Source organism: Mastigoproctus giganteus, chromosome 3 (assembly GCF_048544385.1).
Source record: "Mastigoproctus giganteus isolate SK-2022 chromosome 3, ASM4854438v1, whole genome shotgun sequence".
In the NCBI taxonomy this organism is placed as follows: Eukaryota; Metazoa; Arthropoda; class Arachnida; order Uropygi; family Thelyphonidae; genus Mastigoproctus; species Mastigoproctus giganteus.
Genome location: NC_143577.1, coordinates 167,139,322 through 167,165,847, shown reverse-complemented (window position 1 = coordinate 167,165,847; position 26,526 = coordinate 167,139,322). Strand labels below are relative to the sequence as shown.

Sequence of the window (26,526 nt, the reverse complement as noted above, 5' to 3'; positions counted from 1 at the left end):
GCTGGATTTTATTTTAATATTAACAGTGCCAAGTGTTAAAGTAATACTTCCTGAGTCTCATCTCAGTTCAAGTGGTATGTTGTCGGTGCTGATTATGCTACTCCTGTTGCCTTGGTTACAAATAGCCCAGTACTTTTATATTATCGGTGAATTGGGTGATACTAATTGACCTTGCCCAGGGAAGATGAAGCAGTGAAATCAGTTTAATCTTTAGGCAGCTACAATTTTTTGGTTCTGAATAAAAACATGATCTGATCTCAATACACTTCCCTTTGGCAGAACATAAACTTGTCAGATGAAACTAGATATCAAAATATGACATCCTTAAAAAAAAAAAATGGAGTAATAGTGGTGACTACAGTCTGCATAGGAGACATAATTTGACACTTTCCCTATGACCTTTTTTATCTGGGATTGAATAATTCTGGAATGAATGGGCAGAGATGTTTTTGGAATTTCTTCTTGCTATGACTGAATTAATCAGCCCCTGATGAAGGTTGTTTGACAAAAATATCAGTTTTTTTTTTTTTTTTTTTATGTCAAGCTGGAAGAAAAAGTTCTAGAGGTGGGGAATGGTTTTCCCTCCAAGTGAATTAAGCTGTGAGGAAGTGGTGAATGTGTTAACTCCTTGAAAGTGGGCACCCAAGCTTTATGCAACTTCTGTAACATACCACTAATAATATAATGTTCTGAAATCTATACACTTATGAATTATAGACAAATATTTTAACTTCAGTTATTTTTTTTTCACTTATGATTTGGGCAGGTGTGTATATTATTAAAGCAATAACTGATATAACAGTGAAGTTAATAGTTGATGTGCTAATATCACTGATAAAGTTTCAGGTTAAGTATTACAGTAACTTATATATAGGGTATTTATAAATGGTAGGAACACTTTCAATAATTTATTGCACATGGAGTAAGAGAGATACTATTTACTTATTTATACCATGTGAAAGAAAACATGAAAGTTTCCCAGTTGTTACTGCTGAGGCGTGTAGTTTCATTGTTCACCGCCAGTTGGCATTATCTGTCTTACCTCTGCCATGCACATAGCCTTGTTGAAAGATGGCTGCTTCTGGTCCCAAGAAGGCATTTCGTGTGCTACTGTTTGATAACAAGTGTGGAACAGATGTTTAAAGGAAATTTCGAAGTGTGTATGGTAAGGAGCCACTAACCTAACCTATTTATAAGTGTCATAAGCAATTTGTAAACACGGGTTGCTTGTGTTTCGGAAAGAGCAGTGGCTGGTCCAGTATTACTGTTGATAATGTGGAACGAATGAGAGAGACATTCACAAGGAGCCCCAAAAAAATCAGTGCAGACAGCATTGCGTGAGCTGCAAATGCCAGCCCCGACAGTGTGGAAGGTTCTTCTTAAAAAAACTTTCTATGAAGCTTTATAAATTGCAGTTGATGCATATGTTAAAGGAAGATGACAAAGAAGCGTTGCCAATTTTGTTGTGAACTGTAACGACTGACAGAAGAACATGACAACTTCTTTAATCGCATAGTATTTGACACTGATATCTGTCAGTCTTTGTGCAATAAATCACTGAAAGTGTTCCCACCATTTATAAACACCTGTATATGTAAAAATGGGCATTTTCAGGGGCTGGCTTAAGGGCCCCAAACTTCATTGGGGTGCCAAAAATTGAAAGAATAAACAAGTGTTAAAAATAATTCTATATAGAAACTTTGAGTGGGATTAATTAAAGTATAACATTTTTATTAATTAGAATTTGAATATATCACAAGCTGTCCACCATTTTCAGTCATTTGAATACATTATAAACTGCAGAATTTAAGTGCCTTCTATATGATGCGAAAAAAATTGGAATCTGAATTTAAACAACAAGAATTCATTACAAAAAAATATATATATTTGATAAACGCAAGGACAAAGTTGAAATGATAGAGAGAGAAATTGTAGAGCCACTTCTTTAACATTTTATACAGCATAAACCAATCACCAGAAGACAGATCTTAGTTGTTTCTAAAGCATAATGATTACTTTCTATATAATTTGAATTGTCACAGAAATGAGGACCAGTGAATTGCATAACAATTTTTTATGGGTTTAGGAATCAGAAAGAAAATCCTTTTGAATTTTGCAACTATTCTCCAACAGCTATTCTCCACCAAAAATCTTGCAATTAGTGTGCTCAAAATCATTGCCAGATCTTTTCAAGGTGCTGAGAATTCTTGTAACATTGTCAGTTGCTTTTGCAGAAGGGAAATTTTCAAGCATGAAGGTAATAACTTCCCTTTATTTTATTTTTGAACTGAAAAACCTTGTTCAGATTTTATATGAATGGAATGGGTGGGTATACCTTATTTATAGGCATAATTCTAGTGTTGTATTCTAAACATAGCTGTGCACAGTTTTTGTTTATATAGGTTTCACTCTTTTGATGGTATTGCAACACAAAAGGCTGCATAATTTCAGTTTAAACAAAAATATGCATCACAAAGTACAGTAGTGCCAATAGTATAAAGTGGCTGTTAGAGAAAATAGGGTGGGTGTGTGTGTGTTTTTTTTTTTATTGAAACAGTTTGTAGCTAGAAAAGAAGTAATGATGAAGGAAGAATGGCTTATCACTGTTTTTATTATTATTATATGCCAATAATAATAAAAACACTATAGGTTGTTTTTAATAAATTTTTAAACTTTTTTTATTAAAAATATATACATAAGTATTGTGATATTTTCATTAAAAGAAAGTTGGCAGCTGTCTGGTGCTGTAGCACCAAAAGCTCTGCTAAACAAAAGTATATGTTAAACATGATAGGAACACAGTATCATTATTTCACAATGGGGCAGATATTTTTACTTCCTTACAAGTAACTAATCTTTGTCAGAAGATTAATTACTTGAAAGGAATTGTGTTGAATACCAGGTATTGTGCATTTGTTGTCTTATTGCACAGGAAGCATATATATTTTGATCTTAAATTATGCAATCAAATGCAAATGAGCAGCCAAAAATGTTACTCCATGGAAAACTTTAACGTGAGTGAACCCGGTGGGTAGTAGTGAGGCATTCCTTAATTCTGAGGGATCTTAATTAGTTCTGGAAGTAACACTTTTCATTCTTGTTTAGTGATCTTGCTTGCCATTCCATATGGTTCCTTTTCTGACAGTCCAGTAATTAACTTTATTGAAAACACTACCAATATCTTGTTACAACTTCTGATTTTATAAAATGATAGGAATTATCCTGGATTGTAATTTAAGATAATTTCTATTATACAATTATTATTTTTATGAAAGTTTATTGTTATGCTTGTTGATTTTTTAAATTAATTCCTTAACATTTGATCTTCAAATTATGTTATGGAATTAGTAAATCAAAGACAACTTGTTAAGTTACTCACAGATTGCCATTGGACTACAGGCTAAAAAACATTCTTTTCACAATGGAATGGCTTAATGTGTATTAAGAACTTATAACCAGGAAAGTGAGTGATTTGAATTTTTCCATTTTTAAATATCACATGGGGGGGGTAGTTTCATACTCCCTGAAAACTAGTTAACTTGTGACATTTTAATTGAAGCCTCAACAAATTTATTCAAGATCTAGTAGTCATTCCACAGCAAACTCGGGTTGTGATGAGGTAAAAGTACTAGTGTTGCTTGATAGTATTAACTTCATGTAATGGTAACTTCCTGAAGCAAGTGATATGTTAAAAAGCTTTTAAAGTTTATGTAATTAATTTCTAACTATATATTAACTTCATAAACTTTAATTTGCATAATTTTATCCCTAAGTTATGCCTGATTTGCAGCAATCATGTCTGCAAACTAGCTATATAAGATTAACAGTATAATATTAGTATGAGAAGAAAGGATTTGAACATTTTCCCCCCATTCTGTTAAAAAATAAATAAACTTTACTGTATTGATGTTGAATAAGAAACTAAAAATGCTCTCTGGATAACTTTAATTTTTTGTGTTGTCCAGCTGAAAGTGGACATGATTGATTAGTTGTTCTTTGTGACATTTCTTTGACCAATTACAGAAGATTTTTTCTGTAAACTAATGGTACTAATTATTTAGCATCTATATTAGAGTCCACCGTACCTTTGAAACCTATGTCAATCTTTGCAAGATTCAGACCCTGGAAATTCATTCTCACTTGACCTGTAAATTATTAGTTGCCATAGTGATGGTGGCAACCATGTTTGTTGAGCTGTGTTAATTAAATAATTGTTTCTAATAAGTTACTTTGAAAATTATCATGTTGCGTGTGTGTGTTAAAGATAGGGCCAAAATGAATCATGTGTGGTTCTTTTTCTCTTTACTTCAGTATCTGGTAAATAATTTTTATTCTGTCAGAGGTCCTTATGTATAATGGAATTTCGGATGACTGACATTAATTTATCCTTTGTCATGGTTTCCTAGGGTATCAGTTGAGCATGCTCGTGGATCACCTCGAGGAGGAGATATGAGAGGTCCCAGGGGCCGTAGAGCTCCTTTAAGGAGAAGGAGAGGAAGGGATAGGTAAGTATCTGTCACGTGTTTGTGTGTTCAGTATATTGGAAGAATGAAATTATTGCCAAACATGTCAGCCCCCCCATGGCCTTATTTCCGCACTATATTCTTATGTGGACTATGTACTAGTTTTTTGATAACAGGAGAGTGTTTTGGTCCATTCCTCTTTCAACAACACAGCAATATGTTCATCTGCTGATTTCAGGCATTGCTGGCCAGGCCCGGAGCCACTGTTCCAGATCATCCCCAAAAGTGTTCAGTGAGATTAAGGTCAGGGCTCTGGGCAGGCTGATGAAACTTTTGCATATCACTGCCTTCAAACCAAATCACTACAGGCTGTGTGGCATGATGTGTGCATTGTCATGCTGAAACAGAAAAGGACCTTCCACACACTGCTGTCACAGTATAGAAAGAGCAGAACTGGCTAGAGCATTGGCATATTGTATGGCCTTCATTGTTCCATGATAATGACCAATGGTCCAATTCCAAACTGCTATAAACAACCCAGGCTGTGATGGCACCTGTCAAACTTCTCAGCTGAGACAATATGTTCTAGTGAATAATGGTCGGCAGTTATCTGCCAGACCCAGGTGTGGCCATAACTCAGATTGGACAAGCTGCCATGCTATTATTTCCAGTGTTCTGATGACCATTTATGAAGGGTTGTGACCAGGGAAATTGATACCACAGATTTTCCATAAAAGCCATTGCTATACAGCTCCTTACATATTGTCTGTATTAGTACATAAGGATGATAATATATTATTAGTAATATATTACTAATATTAGTTCTTATGGCCTCCCTGAATTGTTGGTTGAAAGTATTGTATTCCATTGGTGGCAGGATTTACAGGCAACTTTTCAAGTGCTGTCTGATCTCTTTCTGTCAGTTTCTGCAGTCTGCCAAGTGGCGTTTTCATGTAGTAATTCTTGCAGGTTTGCAGCAATGGCACAAACAGATTAATTACCAATTTGGCATCCAGTGGTGACTGCTAATCTCAGTACCCTTACCCCACATCTACTGTATCATAGATGTGGTGGGCACAATATTTTCTTTAACAAAGTTGCATGCTTCTAGAATGAATGCAGTTGCTTTTGCAGCTATCCCTGGTTTAAAAGCAACTTTAAGCAGCCATGTCTTCCATAAAGATTTTTATGAAGGGCATGTGATTGATGAATGTTGTTCATTTATCCCAAACCCTGAGGGGGGTGGATTGCAGATACTTTTGACAATATAGTGTATAACAGGATACATATTAGCTATTTCAATAAAAGCCTGTTAATTCAGCATGCACAGGAACTGATTAGTGTTAGGTAATAAAAAATTAACAAAATCCTGATTAAAGTTCAAGGTATTGAAATATGTCTCTTTTAATTTAAATGTGTTTGAAATATCAATACAAGTTCAGACATTGGTGTTAATTAATCAAGAGAAATTTTTAGCCGTATACTCATTAAAACTGCGGAATTTTCATAATTCTCATCTTGTCTTTTTATTTTTTTTCTTATATTTATCTCTTAGTTTCATTGTGATAGATGTTTGTGAATAGGTGGTTAGCACACCCATTTGGTCAATATGTGAAAGATAACCGTTAAGGCAAGGGGGAATTCAGTAATTTTCTCACATGTGATAACAAGATTGCTAGGTTTTGTTTATGCTACCATTACTAGTTATACCATTTGAAGTTTTTTAATGAAAACACAAGAGGTATTACAACCTGAAGTACTTGATACAGTACATGGGTTGAGTGTTGAGAATACAGAAGATACTTTTGACATTAGATTGTAATTTTCACAAAATAAATATGAAGGAAGGTTGTTCCAGAAAACAGGTTGGAGGGATAAACAAGGAAGAAGAAGAATTGTTCTGTGGGTTTGAAGCTTGACAGAAAGGGGTTGCTGACCTGACTGGTTTGTGGCACATGTTGGGAATAGTTTGTGGCACATGTTGGGAATAGTTTGGAAGAGAGGGTGGGGGAATTACGTTAGGCTGTTCAGAATAACTGTGCCCGTGTAGGGTGTGTGTGTGTGTGTGTGTGTATATATATATGTATATATATAGAAAATGCATGCAGCAGAAGCATTGGAAAAAAGGCAGGGTGGAGAGGCATTTTAAGAGGTGGGCCATTAGTTAAATTGACTATCCTCTTTTGAATAGTCTAGAAGTGTGAGAGGTTAGGTGCACCACCCCAGATGTGGGAACAGTATTCTGTGGTAAGGAAGATTTGAGGTTTGTATTGTGTGAGAAGTTAGAAAGAAAAGTATCGCAAAGAGTGAAAGAGAAAACAGTTTTTTAGATGCATAGGACGCAGTATTCGTGATGTGCCTGTTCCAAGAGGGATTAGAAGTCAGGTATTCCATGATATAAGTATGTGATATGGTCTAAAGATCTGAGTGTCATTGAAAATGTGCATAGGAGTAGTAGACTTTTTGTGATATTATAAGAGAGGAATCTTTCTCTGAGGAAAGAGTTGGTGGTGTATTTTTAAGAAGATGCTGTTTGTGCAGTGCAAGGTTATTCAAACTGGAAGTTGGAATGCAATGTTTATCATATACAAAACTATGGAAGGATTTTCACTGAGTAGAAGTTCATTAATATATAGGAGGAAAAGAGGAGAGAATGAACCAAACCAAACCTTGGGAACACAGACGTTAGTGGAAATGTTGGAAGATAGAGCCATCTACAGTGAGTGGTTAGAGAGAAAACTGGGTACCCAACAGTCAGCAGTATGTAAGAATTTTTAGAAGACCTTTATTGTCAGACATGATCAAAGGCATTGGAAATTTCAAGAGCAACTGCTTGAGTTTTGCCAAACTGTTCCATTGAATTTGTCAATAGGTGAGGTAATATGAGCTGGTACACTGAGTGGACAGAAATCATGGGATGCCTACCTAGTAACTGGTATGTCCACTTTTCGCCCAGATAAGGGAAGTTACGTGGAGAGGCATTGAGTCCACTAGTTCATGAAAGCATTCCATGTGTATTTCCATCCATCCATGCTTGCTGCACAATTGCCCATAATTCCATTTCATTCCTGGGTGGAGGATCCAAAGCTCAAATGGATACTGTGGACCTTTCCACAAAGATTCTCCACAGGGTTCATGGCCAGTGAATAGGGAGGCCATTTCATGGTGGTAAAATCTGCAGAATGCTTTCGAACCATGTTCTGGAAAAATCCATTGACCTGTGGGTGCACAATGACCATGAAGGGATGCAGGTGGTCTGCAACGATGGACACGTAACCTGGACTGTTCATTGATGCGTCTAGACGTACCAGAGATCTCAACGTGTGCCATTTGGACACTCCCCAAACTGGACTAGTCGGACCAGGAAACCTGACTCCAGTCATCCAGGATCCAGTGCCGATGTTCTTTGGCCCAATTGAGGCATAGGGGCCTTGTCGTGATGTTAGCAGTGGGACTGTGGTGGGTCGGCAGCTCACATAACCCATTGAGAGTGATGGTGTTAGTGGAAACAATTCTGGCACCTCCCTCATTGAAGTCGGCAGTGGTTTGTGCCACTGTTGCTCTCTGGTTGGCTGAAATGATGCAAGACAGACTTCGGTGGCCACATTCATCCACCACCTTACTATGCCCACAGTGCTGCTGTCCGATGAGATGCTATTCCGGAAGTGGCTTATTCCCGATATTCTTGATACTGTGGAATGGAGATATTGCAATTTCTGTACCACCCCCCACGATAGTGACCAATGCGTCAGGGATGTTTATCCATGCTGACATCGAATTACCATCTATGTGAATGCGGTGTACCTATATACCTGCCAAGTGGAAGGTTCGTTCACTAGCGATAGGAGTGACAGCATCGCGTTGCCCAGGAACCAGGTATCCCACGTATTCTGTCCTTTGTGTGTATCAACACTGGAAACCATACTGCTGATCAGTGGAAAATTTAATATAGATAGTGCTGGTGAAAATAAATTTTAAAAAATTCACTGTAGAGCCTTTATTTAAAAACTATAAAAAGACAATACATTTATCAAGTGGCACTGACATCAGGTGCCTACACCAGTTGATTGTTCTGTGAATAGGAATACAACTTAAATACAGCTTCTTCCAACAACATTTCTTTTGGATATTTTTAATGTGTCTGTTTGATAGACTGCTTTTATCACTCCCCACATTGAATTTTAAAGGAAATGTCTTTATGGGTTTTTGTTTATTAATATCTGACAACCTGTTGGCCAATACCAAATTCTTCAGCAATTTTTCCCCCCTAGGAATTTCCTTGCCATTATCACGTTGTCCTATCACTTTGAGCTTGTTAATGATGGTTAAAGTAAAATATTCTTTTTATTTCACTTTTTAATTGTTTAGAACTCATAATTATATATTATGAGTTCTAAAGGTTCTAAAGAATAATGTTAACTTATGTATATATGTATAAAGAAGTATGCAAATGAAGCGATATAAGCAATAACATCTGTCTGACTCAGAGTCAGCAACAATACTGAACAACACACAAGACAATGTAATTTATATTCTGACTGCCTGTGCACAGTCAATCAGCACAGTGTGAGAGTTACTTGTCTGCCTTCCTAAATCCCGTGTGTCCTTCAGAGTACTCAACTGGGGCACCTCCATAGCCAGGTGGGCAGGAGCAGCAGTGCGTAGCACACGCTTCTTGATTAGACCGGGGTTCGAGCCCATGACCACCAAATATAGAGGATGTGGAAAGGTCAGGGAATGACCACCGCATATCCCCCGAGCAATGTGGCCTTAGTTGCTAATGCTCCAAAAAAAAAAAAAAAAAAAAATACTGAACTGTGAACAGAATTTTTCATATTTTGATCCGGATTAGCGAGGGTTTACTGTAGTTTAGAAGTTGGCATTAATGGATTTTTTCATTACTTTAGAAAGAGTAGAGCTAAGTGCATCAGAATGATAATTGAATGGGAGGGATTTGTCACACTTTAGAAACTGGCTGGACACAAGCAAATTTCTCAGCAGAAGGGGGAAAACAAATGGAATAAGAAAGTGCGAAAAGATGACAAAGAGCAGTTGCAAGCTGCACAGGAGCACAGATTTGAGAACAGCTGTAGATGTATCATTGGGACCTGGAGCTTCCTTGGCATCAAGATTGTAAAATTATTCTGATATCCTTTTGCTAGAAGATTGCATGGGGCATAGAGTTTAGTGTACAGTGCAGCAGAGGAGTTAGAAGAAAAGTAGGATGCTAGTAAGTTGGCAGGAGGAGGCAGTAGAATCATCAGGTTTTAACCATTAGCATTTACCAAGAAGCAAGTTTTATAATCTTGGCCATTTCAAAAACTAGTTTGGATTGATTAATAACTGCTTTAAAATTGCTGCAAGATTTAGTGTAGGCAGAAAATTTATTTTTGGAGATTTGAATGTAAGCCAATTGCAGTATGCTGCATTCTTGTCATGGACAGCCTTAGCACATTTAATGGAAAGCCAAGGTTTAGATAAAGAGCAAGGTTTTAAGTTGGAGTATGGAATAAAGGATTTCATCCCTACAAGAATAATTTCTGTGACATGATCTGAGCAAAAATTGGCATCACAAGATTTAAAACGGTAATCCAACCAAGGAAAAGAAGAATAGAAATCTTGTAGATTGGCCCATTTTGTAACAAGATTAGGCTATGAATGGCCACAAGAGAAGGGCTCCATTGGAGAAGAGACCATTGCTAAGTTGTGTTCTGAGGTGCTTAGAGGGCGGATCTTTAAGGAAAATTACCTCGCTGAAAGGAAATCAAGTTCCATGTGATTATTGGAGTTGGAGATTATAGGAGGCAGCAGATGAATTTGAAAGAACGTTGTAGAGACAGCCTTTTTGTTTATTACTTATAATTGTACATGTCTGCTGAGGAGAAGGACCTGTTTTGAGATATCGCTGTCTGATAGAGTAAATTCTAAAATTCAGTATCCTTTAAAATCCTGCATATTTTACAAAAAAAAAAAACAATTTTTGTAATCTGGGAATGTTAAGAGAACAATCTAGAACTTATATCACTGATCACATTTCTGGTTAAGAATCCATGCAATAAGGGTGCCATTTCACTCTTTATAAGATGCTTACAGTACTATCTTTTTCTTTAATCAGTTTTTATGGGCAGGATTCAAACTGCATGGATAATACAGGGTCTTAATTCTCACAGTAGAATAAACTTCTATTTATTTAAAAGTTGAGCCTGCTCTGACAGCCAGGTTTAGTACTAATTGGTTCCTTGTCATATAGCAAGTGATCTCTAGTTACAGCAGCTGTAAAGAAGTTTAAGCTGCCATGTGGTATTCAAATTCACTTTTGAAATTTCTGATGTTTACAAATAGTATGAACCAAAGCTGTAATGCTCAATACGTTCTACGTTGATATCAATATTTGTAAAATAATAAGAGAAGTTGACCTCAGTATAGTATGTAGAACACTTCCGTATGATACTCTGCGGAAATTAAAAGGAAAAAATCGAAAAACTTACATTATAATGTAACAAATAATTAAAAATAAATTTAACACAATTAAAAATCAGTTTAATGCAGTTAAAAATAAGAAAATTAATTAAAAGAATTTAACAAAAATGAAAAAATCATTTTGCAATTTTTTTCATTAAATTCTTTTAATTAATTTTCTTATTTTTAATTGCATTAAATTGATTTTTAAATTACTTTTTAAATTATTTGTTACTCTAATGTAAGTTTTTCGATTTTTTTCGTTTTAATTTCTGGAGAGTATCATACAGGAAGTATTCTACTTACTGTATTGAGGTAAACTTCTTATTTACAAATTACAGATATTTACAGATGTAAATAGGTTGGTTGCTTGCACTCACCATTTATTGAAATGTGCACCTCTAAAACTGCTCAAAGACTAACTTAATTTAGAGAATTTTAAAACCCAGCATCACCGAGGGTGCCAGATTTTAAGAAGTTTACTGTACTCATGATTCATGCATAAGAGGGAGACTTTTTTTTTTTTTTTTTTTTGCATTGCTGTTTTCAGTAATTAAGTTACGATACTTTTTATCTAAACACAAATTGATTTTGTTAATTACACTATGTGAGCCAGTGATCAGTTTGACATCACCTTAGAACAATTGAGAGTGGTAGACAGAAAATTTCCATTGACTTGGTAAATCTGCAAATATATTTTCTTAAAGAAATTTTACCTAGCTGTTTATGGAAATGATTAACCATGGAGGCTGTTTAAAAGGAAAATATTACATCTATATACTAATATAAATAATTCTTAAAGAAAAACATTAATACAGAAAAAAAAATATTGTTGAATGGTTAAAATGAATTTGTTTAAAATGCTGTGAGAGAGAAATTTAACAGAATGGAATACCCTGCATAGAGAAACAAAAGTTAAAAGCCAGATATTGTTATGCTGCAACAAAAAAATTGTCATGGAATGCAGCCCTAATATATATGGGTAGAAAACTAAACATTGTTTATTGGATAAGCATACCAGCCTATAAAATTACATGAAAATATAGCAAATTTTCATTGTAGGTCTATTCAGTTTTTATAATGTTTGTCTTATTGTTAGCTTTTTGAATTAGACAAGCGATTCCCAATTCATAGGACAAAATTGAGACACTGATTTCGTCGTAGACATATTTTGAATGATCCATACTTGAAATACTTAAAACTATATTGTTGTTGGGAAATAATAGTGATTTTGAAATACATTGAATTTCAAATCTAATATCAAATTCATGACAATACCACATTTTCAGAGAGGTAATAATCTTGAGCGATATGGTTTGAATAACCATTTAAACCCATTGAAACTGCTCCCATTTCCAATGTGATATAACTTTCTACCATTCCATGACACCATTTAGACCATCTATAACAAGCTATATTACATTTTTTCTTAAATTTTGTTTAAACGTAAAGATTATTTATAATACACATTGGGTAGTATGCAGTATTTGTTGCTAAGAGCTACATTATTGGGTGGACTGTAAAAAAGAAAAGAGAATTTTCCAATTTTAAACAGTTTCCGGCTGATTTTAATAGTATTAGAGATTTTAATAGTTAATATTTCTGCTCGTATGCCAGTAAATTATAACTGGATACCCAATCATTATTCAGGTGGAAACAGCAAAGGTGTGTCATTATATGCATTTATTTTGAAATCAATACATTGAGTTTTGTGTTGGCTAGTATTCCTGGGTCATCTGTTTCATGTAGCCTCCAGCAGCAATGTGATTAAAAATAGTGTTGTGTAGAATGGTTGAGAGTTGTACCACAATAGATATGGTGACAGTTTCAGTGTGGGCCTTTTGCAGAAAGGCTGAAGCCCATTTAAATTCATTGTGGGATGGTTGGTTTGTATGGTGAGCTGTTTGTTACAAGAGTGTGGCCAAATCAAAAGTTTAAAAGTGGAGTCTGATCTCAAGGATTTTAGACAACCTAGCTGGATAACTGCACTTTTATTCCATATAACATTACTTTCTCATGCTTTGAGAACTGGAGCATCATACTGAATGATGCTAGTGAGGAAGTCAGTATAAGCATTAGAACTGTTTATCACATTATTTGTATATGAGCTAAGATTCAATGAAGTTCATGCTTGTTTCCTCGTGCAAAGTTGAGACTGATTTCCTAGATTAGCAATAGCAAATTTTTCCTTCCTTACATTCCAAAATAAACTAAAACAAAAATATGACAAATAAAATTTTTATATATATATATATATATACACATGGTGTTTCAAAAGTGATGGTCAATAATTTAAACGTGAACTGTACACACAGGTGGACTACAATGTGCAAAAAAAGCCTAGTAAACATGGATCCTTAAGTGAATCTTTTTTGAGATATTGCATATTTCTAGTTGGGATCCACCACTGACTTGTTTCTTTAGGTTAGGTTATGCTCATTCTCTCCCTTTCCCCTCTCTCAGTGCTCTGAGACGTAGTAGGAATACTAGTACTTGTCAAAGGATAGTCAACATGGAAAGAAGTTACAGCAACAAAGAGTATGGGTACATGCACTTCATGTATGGTAAAGCCAATGGCAGTGCACTCGAAGCCGCACATCTGTACCAAGAAGCGTTTCCCCGCCGAAGGCAGCTCAACGGGTACATCAACGCCTTAGAGAACATAGGCGCTTTGCACGTGGAGTACAAGCAGGTAGGCTCAGAAGCATAACACCTGATGTTGAGGAAAGGGTGTTAGAATAGAACAAAATCCAGGAATTTTGACAAGGAATGTTGCTCTTCAAGAGTGTGCTGAGTCATAGCAGTGTTGACGAAGTATCCCTACCATATCCAGCATGTACAAGGACTCAGCAATACAGACTACCCTCTCAGAGTGAACTTCTGCCAGTGGATGCAACAACAGTATGTCCTGAACACCCAATTTTTAAACATTTTTGTTCACTGAAGAAGCTGGGTTTACTCGTGATGGTATTTTTAATTTTCATAACTGTCATGTTTGGTCCAACGAAAATCCTAATGCAATTCACGAGTCACAGCATCAGCTATGTTTCTCATTGAGTGTCTGGGCAGGACTACTAGGAGACTGTCTAATTGGACCACACTTTCTGCCAAAGAGGCTTAACAGGAGAACTGTACCTTTAGTTCCGGCAGAATGTTCTTCCAGACCTTGATGGTGCATCGGCACATTTTGCTCGAGCTGTGACTCGATATCTAACTAGAAGGTATGGTCAGTGGTGGATAGGAGGGGTGGGCCTGTAATGTGGCCTCCTAAATCACCAGACTTAAATCTGGTGATTTAGGAGAGATTTTTTGTATCTGCGGTTGTGTAAAAAGCTTGGTATACACTTCTGACATTAACACAGTTGAGGAATTGCAGCGTCGGGTTGAAGGAGCCTTTCAGCAAATCAGAAATGACCCAGGAATGCCCGAGAGAATTTGCAACTCAATGCAGAGAAGACTACAAAGCTGCATACAGATGTAAGGACAGCATTTCGTAACATTTAAAATCCTGTGGCATTGAAACCAAAAATTATAAATGTATTATCTTATGTGTGGAACAATGAAAAGAACTCTGGCTAAGAAAAGAAGGAAAGACACAATTTAAATTTTACAAAGTAATGGCAATACCAACCCTTCTTAACGGTTCTGAAACATGGATACTGAAACAAAGAGACATTAATAGAATACAAGCTGCAGAAATGAAATTTTTAAGATATGTTAAAGGATGTACAAAATTAGATAAAATACCAAACGTAAATATTAGAAAGGAATTAAAGATTTACTCAAAGAAAAAATTATAGAATATAGACAAAGATGGAAAGAACATGTAGAAAGATGGAAGATAATAGATTCCCTAAATTAGCTTACACATATACAGGGTGTCTCAAAAATATTGGTACAAATGTTTAGGGGAGGTAGGTAACATCTAAAGGAATGTGAATCGCATAGGAACCCATAACCGGAAACGTTACGGGAAAGTAGTAGCAGAGGCACAAGACAGTAATTAGTGGCAAACATTTATTTGACATATTAACAATGGAGTACGAGATGGATGCATTTCATAATGTTACAACAGATGCTCGAAGGTTCCGCCATGAGACGCGATGCATGCGCGACACTGACGCAGCATGGATTGGCGGACACGGTCAAACACACCTGGAGTTTCTTTGACAGTAGCAGCAGCAGTGCAGACGAGTCTCGCAACGAGATCCATTTCCGTCTCCACAGGCGATTCATACACAATAGATTTGAGGGCCCCCACAGAAAGAAATCAAGGGTCGATAAATCAGGTGAGCGTGGGGGCTGGGCAACGGGTCCACCACGGCCAATCCATCGACACCCAAAACGGCTGTTCAAATGGTCACGAACACACTTTAAATAATGGGCAGGCACCTCATCATGTTGAAACCAAATGTTGTCTCTCACATTTGCTGGAACATCGTCAAGTAACCCTGGTAGAACTTGTTCAAGAAAGATCCGATATTTAGTGGAGTTCATGCGGGATGATAACAGGTATGGGCCGACTGACCAGTCAACGACCATACCTGCCCGCATTTATTGCGAAGCGATGTTGTGCCGCATGGGGGTGCACACTGTGTGGGCCCTCTGCTAATCCATACACTAGGTGCATGTCTGCTAGCTCACAGTTCGTATATCGATGCATGCTCTTTGTGCAGGGACTACTGCTTGAATGAGTAAACCAGAAATTTTCCCTCTCGTGAACTGATGAACAGTGCCGTGTACCGACTTATGGTGACGTTTCTGTTTATGGGTTCCTATGCGATTCACATTCCTTTAGATGTTACCGACCTCCCCTAAACGTTTGTACCAATATTTTTGAGACACCCTATAGAGCAAAAGGAAAAGGAGACAGAGAAAGGCCGGAGAAAAGATGGGCAGACCTCTTTGAGATCGGAACAGGCAGATCGCCTAATCCATGAAGGAAGACGAGACAAAATTATCTTATGTTTAATAAAACCACCCTTAGCAATGCTTCCGTAGTCAGTGGCGGATCTTAACAGAAAATGTGCATCATCTTGAAAATGGTTCATATGCGGCCTGATGTTCACTGGGACTTTTTTTTTGCTTATTTTAGTTTGTACTCTTCCCAAGAATATGTTTATTTGAAATAAGTGTTGAAGTAGCAGCATTTCGTGTCATGAGCCAGCTTGGTTCTGTGATCTGGACTAAATGTTGAGGGTTAATCTCAGAAGGGATTCATAAATCGCAATGATTCCTAGGCTTGTCATTCAAGTTGCAAAGGAGGCTATATTTGCAGCACGTCTGAAGTTTCTCCCCCCACCCTCACTGCACAGGTAGATGCATGCTACAGCTTGGCAACCACTGGTATAGAATGTGATTTCCATCCTTGCAGTGCCCATGCAACTATTGACACCATGAACTGTGATTTATAAGTTAGTGTGTTCTCTTTGTTCCTGCATTGGCCTCAAATTTTTTGGACCATTAAAAGAGACATTTGGAAGAAGCACTTTTATTTCTACCACATTAATACTTTAAAAAGAACCATTTGTCATTGGTGTTTTTGTTTTTACCTTTGCTGTTTTCATTTGAATTACCCTTGTATATCCTCACTTAAGACCACAAACTAGCTCGTTAGGAATTGCTACTTGGTTTACTGATGTTAACAAAAGTATGCTGTATTGCATTGCATTGTGGCTTAGAGTAATCATGATGATGATCTTCACTTAAGACCACAAACTAGCTCATTAGAAATTTCTGCTTAATTAATTTAGATAACTAAATTGTGTTGTGGCTTAGAGTAATACAACTTTGCTTTCTATTTTGAAATCTTTGTCTAAAACTGAACAACACTGATAGTTTGGATGCCAGAATGTGGCTAGACCATAAAAGAAATTGGCGTAATTAAAGTGGCGTACTTACACAAAGGTCGTGGGTTTGAATTCCACCTCGGGCTTGGATTATAGTACAAAATTCAAAAAACTTTGGGAGGTGCATTATGGCCATAGAAGCCCATGTGCCAACAACTAACAAACAAAAAAAAAAAAACTTACACAAAGGGATCCTTTATGTAGCAACGTTTGGTTTAAAAATATGCTGTTAACAAAGTAATATGTTATCTTCCCACTCCTCTTTAAAGTTACTCCACGTGGTCCTACTGCAAACAATAAGAAATGTTTTAACACAAATTAGTGTAATGGAAAATTTGATCAGTATTCCAGAGGAAATCCTGCATGCACAAACTTTGATTAAACCTTATGTAGTTACTTAAACAACTGCTATTTCTCACTGCCTGGTGAGAGTGGCATGTGCTTTGGTACAGAAAATTGTCAGTCTCCCTTAGCCAAAAGCTGAACACTGCTCTAAACCAGTTTTGAAAGTAATGTCAAGTTGTGTTTTTATTGAAACAGTATTTTCAGGGACATTGGAAATCTTCATGGGACTGCATCATCTAAACAAACAGATGCAAAAACACTTCTTCTTTTTTTTTAAATTAAAATTCTTTATTGCAACTACATGCAGGCAACACTTACTATAACAGTTTTCAGGAGTAGATCTTAATCCATAGTTGCATGTTACCCTGGGGTTGGTGAAGAGTTTGATAGTCAGATATATTACTGGATTCCCAAGTCACTCAAAGTATGGATATTTTACAGAATTGCCTATTCCTACCCTCTCAAATAACAAAAGAGCAACTGGTTAATTAAAGCCAGGATAGTGACTGTTGTGTAGGTATGCACTGGGTAATATGGAAGATACAAGCTATGATGTATTGAAATTTATTATATGTACAGAATATTCTGCAAAATATAATTAAAGAAAAACAAAGTTTGAATTGATTTTTTTTTTTTTTTTTGTATTTAATATCAACATTTTTATACAAAAACAGTGACGTGTTACTCCAAATTGGCACGTTATTAGTATTAAAATATAAACATAAATGAAAACCTGATGACATTTGTTTGACAATTTTTAAGATTTTATATTTGCAAGATAAATTGCAAGTATTTAGCAATATAAAAAATTCAGCCACTAGATAATTCTTTTTTTTTTGCAATGACTTCTTACTTTACGCCTGTTTAAATTATGTAAATTTAAAATAATGCATGGCAACCCAATTTGCAGAAAGTGTCACAAGAAAGGGAGTTCATACCCAAACAGATATTCAACCTGGACGAAACAGGTTTATATTGGGAAAAAATGCCTGATCGCACTTATATTTCCTTTGCTGAAAAGACCGTGCCTGGCTTTAAGATAGCAAAAGATCGGCTAACACTTATGCTTGGTATTAATATTAATATCCATGAACTGAAACCTGTGTGCATTTACCACTATCAAAACCCTTGTGTCCTTAAAGGTTATGACAGAATGTACATGCTTGTGTACTGGTACTCAAACCCTAAAGGGTGGATGACTGCTGTTATTTTCAGAGGTTATCTTGGATCTCAGTTATGTCCAGAATTGGAAGTATAATGCAAAGCAGAAGGAATTCCATTCAACATCTTACTTATTCTTAATAATGCCACAACCCATCCACCCAGTGTTGTCGGTGTCTGTTCCAATTCCCCTGTAGAAAATACAACCTCAGTACTTTAGCCTATGGATCAATGTGCGATTAAATCTTTTAAGGCTCAGTATTTAAAGCGCATTCTGACTGATCTAATTGGCAACACTGACCACGAACAGATGAGTGCGCAGCAATATTGGCAAGCCTTCAATATAAAAGATGATTTAAAATTCATTGATGCTGCATGCCATAAGTTGTGTCCAGATATTGGCAACTCCTTCAAAGGCTCTGATACTGTTGAAGATTATGCATGAAACTTTCTAAAAAGATAGTGTTTGCTGAAGTGGAGGCAACTGATGTTGATGATTTAATTGATTCGCATCATAAGGAATTGTCAAATGAATACCTGTTTGCACTGGAGCAGTATCACATTCAAGAGGAGGAGGCAGCAGCAAGAGAAAGCCCAGAGGTTAAAGAAGAATGGAGCCTGACCTGGCAGTTAAAGGAATATCGAAGCATTAAATCTTAGATGCCTAAATCTGTTAGCAGATAAAGATAAAGACTCTAACCTTGAATGAAGCTCTAAAAATGCAAGGAAGTTACGCTAAAATTTGGTTTCTACTATGAGTTATTGCCGTGCGCAGAGGCAGCGTGCAAAGCAACTAACTCCGGATTCCTTTTTCAAGTGCTCAAGGGAGCAGTCAAGTGAACCATTCACCTCCAAGTATAGCGTAACATCCCACCTATCTGGTCGGAATCCGAGGGAACGGAATCTGACCATGACAATCCCTCTCATCAGTCTGCCTAAGGCCACTCCAATCTCTTAACTGTTTGTGTTGTACTGTATATTTTGTTTATAGTAAGCATACTTTTTCTTACTGTACAAAAAATAATAATAAAAAAAATAAGTAAATCAATAAAGATGAATGAATCTTTGGATGCTCATCGTTTTCTTTAGAGTGCCCAGTCTTCCAACCAAAGAAAACGGATGGTATGTACTGGTAGGGGTAACTTAGCTAGATGCAAGAGTCACTCTCATAGATCTTTTATTGCATTTTTTGTTGATTATTTACATTGTGTGAATTTAAATTGTGCAAGATGTTCTGGAACATAACCCTCGTGTAAATTAAGATGTCTCTGTATTTACAAGCAGCATTGCATATTTGTGTTCAAGGTTACAGGTTTATTATTATTATTAACACCATATGGTCCTTGGTCTAATCTTAATTGGGAATTTCATTGATGCCAGGGCTTTAATATAATAAAATGTGTGAAGAGATGGGATTGCATTTCCAGGACTGTTCCATCTTGATGTCCATTAGCTCTATTAAGGTAAAAATTCTTGGACGAGCCATGGAACTGAAAACTGAAATTTTTTTATGGGAAAAGCATCCAGCCCACGGATAAGCCCATTTTGACCAGGAAAGCAAATAAAACTCTTCACCCGTTTCCCACTATATACCTGTGAACCAGTGTGGCAGATTATGGTCCATTTTTCCTCAGCATGAATTGTTGAGGAAGCTTCCATCCTGCAGTGGATTGATAATGGCTGCACTTTACCTTTTTTTTTAAACCTGTGAACAAGGATTTTCAGCTCTTGTTGCAATTGAAACTAAACGAAGGAACCATGTGAGTGAATCCTCAGCATGATGATTTGTGCTTTGTCTATCAACATAAAACCAACACTTAATGAGCTCCCCCACAAAATGAGGCAGCATCATTTTAGCCACAGAAAAAGCATAATTTTAAGTGTATTTAACTTTAAAAAAATGCTTAAATTTATTCTGTTTTATACATGCTGTCCACATCAGATATTTTACCATCATTAACATTTTAATGTCTTTAAACTGAACACGTGAACCTTGCACACTAAAGCCATATGCTGGCCACATTATTTATTTATTTATTATTTTTTTAAATTTAAGTTAACGTATCAACCCCATAGGTTGCTGGACTGGGAAAGTATTTGAAAAGTATGAGTGTATTTGAGAAACACTTGTCGGATCACATCTTTCTAGCAATCATCTACTTGCCAATTTTTATGCCTCTCAGCCCATGTTAGTCGTACTTTTTTTTTTTTTTTTTTTATGGACAGCTGATAACATGGCCTTTTTTAACCTTACTCCAGATATCCATGTTATACAGTTTTCTTCTGTTGGTGAGGTCCTTGGATATTTGCTGTAGTTCTTGTCTTGTTTGAAATTAGTTTTCACTTTAGCATTAGCATTAGTAGAGGCATATGATGCAAGAAAGCAAGCTTATGCAGCATCAGCCGAGAAAAAAAAAACAAAAACAAAAAAACACTCCCATTTCACCCCTCCGTTCGTTCCAAATACTGTCCAGCTCAGCCAGCCTTAACTTTATTTAGGCTATCGTTAGCCACGGAAAAAGATACATTGCGTTAGTGATACGTTATTCTGGGGTTATTGCTTCCTATATGTAGTACTTTACATTTGTCAATGTTAAACTTCATTTGCCACCTCAATTGCAGAACTTCCACAACAAGGGATGGAAGTCTCTTCCCCCAATCAACTACCTGCTGGCTAAAGGCAAACTTCCGCACATCTATCCTACATCTGTCTTTCCTCAATTTGAATTTATGCCCTCTCAGGTGATTATTTGCAAGAGGAGGAATCCCATCAGCATTGAGCATGCTCAAACCATTCAAGGCTTTATACACCTCAATCAGATCACTTCGCAGGTGCCTGGTCTCCAGACACTGTAATTTGCAAAACTTAAAAATTTCTTCGTAAGAGCAACCCTTCGTTCCGTTCACTAACCTTGTTGCCCTTCTCTGTACTCGTTTCAGCAGCTCTACATCCTTCCTAAAATGAGGCCTGCAGACCTGTATACAGTACCCGAGGTGTGGCCTGGCCATTGCCTTATACAAGGGATAATCACCACCTTATCCCTGCTAGAAAAATTCCTGTATATCACTGACAAGACTCCATGAGCTACTCTTGCAGACTGCCTGCACTGCTCAGAAAACTTCATCTGCCTGCACAATTACCCCCAGGTCCTTTTTTTTACCACTATCAGTGTAGTATCCCACAGTTGATATATTATTCTGGGGTTACTGCTTCCTATATGTAGTACTTTACATTTGTCAATGTTAAACTTCATTTGCCACCTCTCAGCCCATCTGCTCAACTTTTTTAGATCATGTTGCAGCAACGTACTGTCATTAGTGTCCTTATCAACCCTGCCAACCTTTGTATCGTGTACAAACTTGGGCATTAGGCTTGATATACCATCATCAATATTATTTATAAATACAGAAAACAACAATGGATCCAACATTGAACCCTGAGAGACTCCACTAATAACATTAGTCCACGATGAGCAGTGTCCATTTATTACCACTCTCCTTCTCCCCCTCAACCATCCCCTTATTCATAGCAGCAATTTGCCTCCAATGCCACACTGCTCCAATTTGTGCAACAGTATCAAAAGTCTTTCTAAGATCCAAATATATGATATCAAAGTTATTCTTTGCATCCAGTTCCTTTGTGACTACATCATAGTATCCAATCAAGTGAGTCAGACAAGACTTCCCCTTAACATACCCATGCTGTGTCTGAGCTATAACCGAAGTCTTGTCTAGATGATCCTGCAATGCTTCTTTAACCAGTGCCTCCATTAATTTCCGTGGAACAGAAGTTCAACTAACAGGTCTGTAATTACCTGTCTCTCCCTTTGATCCTCCTTTGTGGATTGGGGTCACATTTGCACATCTCCAGTCCATGGGTATCTCCCCTGAGTCCAAAGAAGCTCTTATAATTATGGCTAAGGGTTTGCGTACTTCCTTTGCTACCTCCTTTAATATAACTGGATAGATCCTGGGTGCCTTTTTTATGTTTATCTTCAACAATTTCTCCTCCACTTTCCTCTCAGTTATTACAAAATCATCTAGCTCAGAGTTATTTAAGGAGGGAAATGGCAGAGATGAGTTTAACTCACCTCTCGCATTTCCCTCCTTGAATAACTGTGTGAATGTGGATGCAAAATACTCCTTTAGTTTGTTAGCCACCTGAGCAGGATCATCAACAGTTGAACCCTCAATATCCACTGGACCAGTCTGATTCATCCCTTTCCTTCTTGAGTTTACTTAGGCAAAGAACTCTTTGCTGTTTTTCTTTTCATCCTTTGCCAGAGATATTTCATTTTCTGCCTTTGCCTGCCTAATCTTCTCTGTGACTTGGTTACAGACCAGCTTATATCCATCATAGGCTTCCATGTCACCCATTAATTTATATGTATCCTGTGCATTTTTCTTCTCTGCCATATGTCTCATTAGTTCATCTGACATCCATTTAGGCCTAAACCTTGAACAATATTTCTTAGTTGGTATGTAAAGCCTAGTAGCTTCCAAGATAAATTCTTTGAATGCTTCCCATTTTGAGTTTGCTGTTGGTAACATCATCAGTTGGGCCCACCATATAGAATTTAAATACTGGCTCAGACCACGGTAGTTGCCTTATGAAAGCAAAAACTTTTCCCTTTACCCCTGATGGTAGTTACCCCTTTGAGTAAATCCCACTTCAGCACACTGTGATCACTGCCACCTAGTGGTTCCTTTATCTGCAGATTCTTAATGCATGAAGAATCACTACTGATGATCAGATCAAGAGTATTACTCCCTCTAGTTGCCTCCCGAACATGCTGATATAGAAAACAATCATCCAATAAATCCACAAAAGTCTTGCTAGTGTGTGAGTGACCAACCCACAAATTCCAGTCAATATCTGGGAAATTAAAATCCCCCATTATAAGACTCTGATTTACTGGCCCACACTATTTCCCTGTACAGTTTCTTATTATACTCATCAGAGTCATTAGGCCTATGGCACACCCCTACTCTCAATTTTGCTTTTCCAGTGCTTATGTCACGCCAAACTAACTCGACACTGCACTATCCTGCAATGTCGACTGGCTTCACTTCCTATATTATTTTTTTTTAGGATATCATTTTGCATTGTTGCCTCTGTTTTATTTTTTGTGGCCTTTTCCACTGACTGGTGGTCACATTTTTTCACCTCCATACATTATACACATGGATGCTGGTTCTTCACACTACTGTCTTCTTTTGCTGAAATTCTTGTTCATAATTAGTACTTTAGTTTGCATTGAATGTTCTAATATTATATCTGGTATATTAACATGTGATCCACCGTGTTGGGATGATTGTTTTTCTGATTGCCTGCACTGAATTTATAAGTTTTGTATTTGATCTGCTTGCAGTGACAGATGTATGAAACACTGTAGACCCAACATCATCAAAGTTGTGGTCTCCTGACAAAGTTTGCTGTGATTTTTCATTTTACCTTACTTTCTTCCCAGCATTGATGTTTAAAACACTTGTATTCACCCCATGCATTGCATAATAGTAATTGCTTATTTGCCATATAATTGCAAAACTTAGAGAAAATTTACAATTTTTTTTTTTATATTAATGCTGGCATTTGGTATTGTGTATTATACTAATATATATATATATATATATATATATATATATATATATTATCATCGTTGACTGTTTCTGAAATTTCGAAAAATTAAACATACATGTGGTTGAACCTCCACCAAAACAACTTCGTAGAACACACCACCAGTGGAAACTTGCTGCCTACCCACTTTTGGCTCGTTTATATTTATCCTTGACTATTAAAGGTGCTAATGTTTGTTTTCAGGAAACAGTAATCATGAGGAATAAAAATGCAAAATCTGTGGCAAACGCTACTGCCATTTACATAGTGGAAAAGGTGTTTTGCAGCATGCTGGTTTATCATTTTGCAAAGTACAAAATGATAAACCAGAGTGATGGAAATGAGCACTCGTTGCGTAATGCAAAATTTTGCAGAATGCTTCATTAGTAGAACTTTATTTATTTATTTTTTTATTATTATTATTTTTTTTCAAATTGCCTTTAATCTGTTGTTAATCCTTTTAGGTATGGACCACCCACTAGAACAGAATACAGAGTTATTGTTGAGAACTTAAGTAGCCGTGTCAGTTGGCAGGTGAGTTGAAATTGTCTTAGTCTTTAAATTAATGGCATTTATAGTATGTTAAAAGTGGCAAGATAATTTATTTATTTTTATTATTTTTTTACTCCCATTTTGTAATGGTTAGTAAACATTACATCAATGAGAATTGAATGGTTTTTTATTTTTTTAGTGCCACTGTCATTTGGGGCATTTTCTACTTTCTCTATACGACTTGTTCTTCTACCCGATGAGGCAAGGATGATGTAGCAGTGCACCGTTCTAGTAGTTGCTATCAACATTATACTTGCATGTGGTGAACCTCTAGAATTTTGAAGAATAAGAATTTGGAATGCATGAAATATGCCATTTAAATACTTGAAAAATGCATTGTCAGTGGACAGTTCTGCTTTTGGGCTACTCCTGGAAGAGATACTTTTGTTCAGAATTCTTGTTCGTACAAATGGATTTGATTTTGACATGTAAAAATTCATTGTGGTCATCTTTCTCATGGTGTAAGTGCAATTTAAAACAAATTATTATTCATTCATCCTTGGGAAAAGTAATTCTTCCATCTTTATACAGATTATTAAGCTACATTTTTGAATTCGCTGAAAATATTCTTTTATTTTATGGTTTTCCCTCCTAACTGCTTCGTGTTATGAATCAGATAATTTGGATATTTAATTGCTTTGGCTGGCCAATTTCAAAAAAAAAAAAAAAAAAAAGAGCGAGATAAAAATAATATTTGATCTTCCCATTATAAATAACTGTGCATCACTTTTGTGTAAAAGGATAACTTCCTTTTCCATTGGTTATTTTCAAAATAACATTACTGACTGGTCTTACCCAACCAGGCATTCCTTTGGTTTTTAGGTAACGTGTCAGTTTGGAATTCTACATTTTATACATAGCATTGTAATATTTCAGGTGTGTAGTTTGGGTTTTTTACTCGGTGAATAGAATATGTTAAGAGAATATATTAAGCGATTTGCTAAGTGTATTTAGCCTACAAAAGGTTCCCTATTTAATATATCCTTTATAGTCCCTTCTCTGGTTCATTGCTCCAAGTTATTGAATCTCACCTTTTTGGGTTTACATGTAAATATAAAATCAGTACTGGTGGAAAGTTGATGTTTTACATTAAAAGCACCATTTGCACTGAGGGGATTTTCATTAGTTTTGTTGTCTTTCATTGGTAAACTAACGCTTTTTGCATTGTTCCAGTTTTGCTGGTGGGTGTGGTATTAGGAATCTGATATCCTGGATGGAAGTTCCATAGAAAAAAGAAAATACTGGCTTTAAAATGTCATTGTTTTCCCACAGTATTTACTTTTTGAACTCGGAGAAAAACATTGAATTATTTTTAACAGAGTAATGAAATAGATGTAGTGACTTTTCTCTGGAAACTTCTGGACAACCAACTTAGCTGTTGAAGTGCATGTTTGAGTAAAGATGATATAATTTATATTGCTATTTTCAACTAGATCATTAAAATATGATGTTAATTCAGTCATGATAGGTTAAATATTTTGACTGAGTTCAGTTGTTGAATACACTCATCCTTATTGTTTGTATAGAGGAAAGTAGCAATATTTCTCACATTCATTTTCATGGCCTGCTTCACAAATATTTAGTGTAAATGCTCCCTGGTGCAAAATGGAGTTTAGCTTCAGATATATCCAACAAGGAAACTATCTTGTAAGCTTGTTTTCAGTACAACCACAAGAATAAAAATGCAGAGCCTTCTTGCTTTATAACTTTGAATTGCTTAAATTTCAAGGTAAGTAAATGAACTCTAAATAGTATGTGGTCATTTTAATTAAGTTTAATATTCAGATTTTCAAAAAACAATTTAGACTTTATTTTAATGCTTTAATTGTAGACTTAGGTTTTATTTTTAATTGGAGATGAAAGGATTTCTTTCTGCTTTCTGTATTATGAATGGGGAGCCAAGAAAACTGACTTTTTATAGTCATTATATTTTTTTTAATACTTTCTTTTATATTGTACCAGGTAATTTATTAATAACTAATCTTTTTATATCTTCAAATGGAAAGTGCATGAGATTGTGAGAAGTAGGGGAGAGTTCCTACACTACTCAGTAATTTTTGCTTGTACTCACTTTCAGATC

General features: G+C 36.2%; 1 protein-coding gene across 1 annotated transcript in view; it reads left to right on the top strand.

The window, feature by feature from the left end:
- B52 (serine and arginine rich splicing factor B52) overlaps positions 1-26,526 on the top strand; it is a 110,115-nt gene that overhangs the window by 28,223 nt on the left and 55,366 nt on the right. Inside the window, exons 4-5 of the mRNA XM_090369486.1 lie at positions 4,407-4,505; positions 24,359-24,428. Of these exons, the coding sequence (XP_090225612.1) occupies positions 4,407-4,505; positions 24,359-24,428 (169 nt within the window). The remainder of the gene's footprint in view (positions 1-4,406; positions 4,506-24,358; positions 24,429-26,526) is intronic.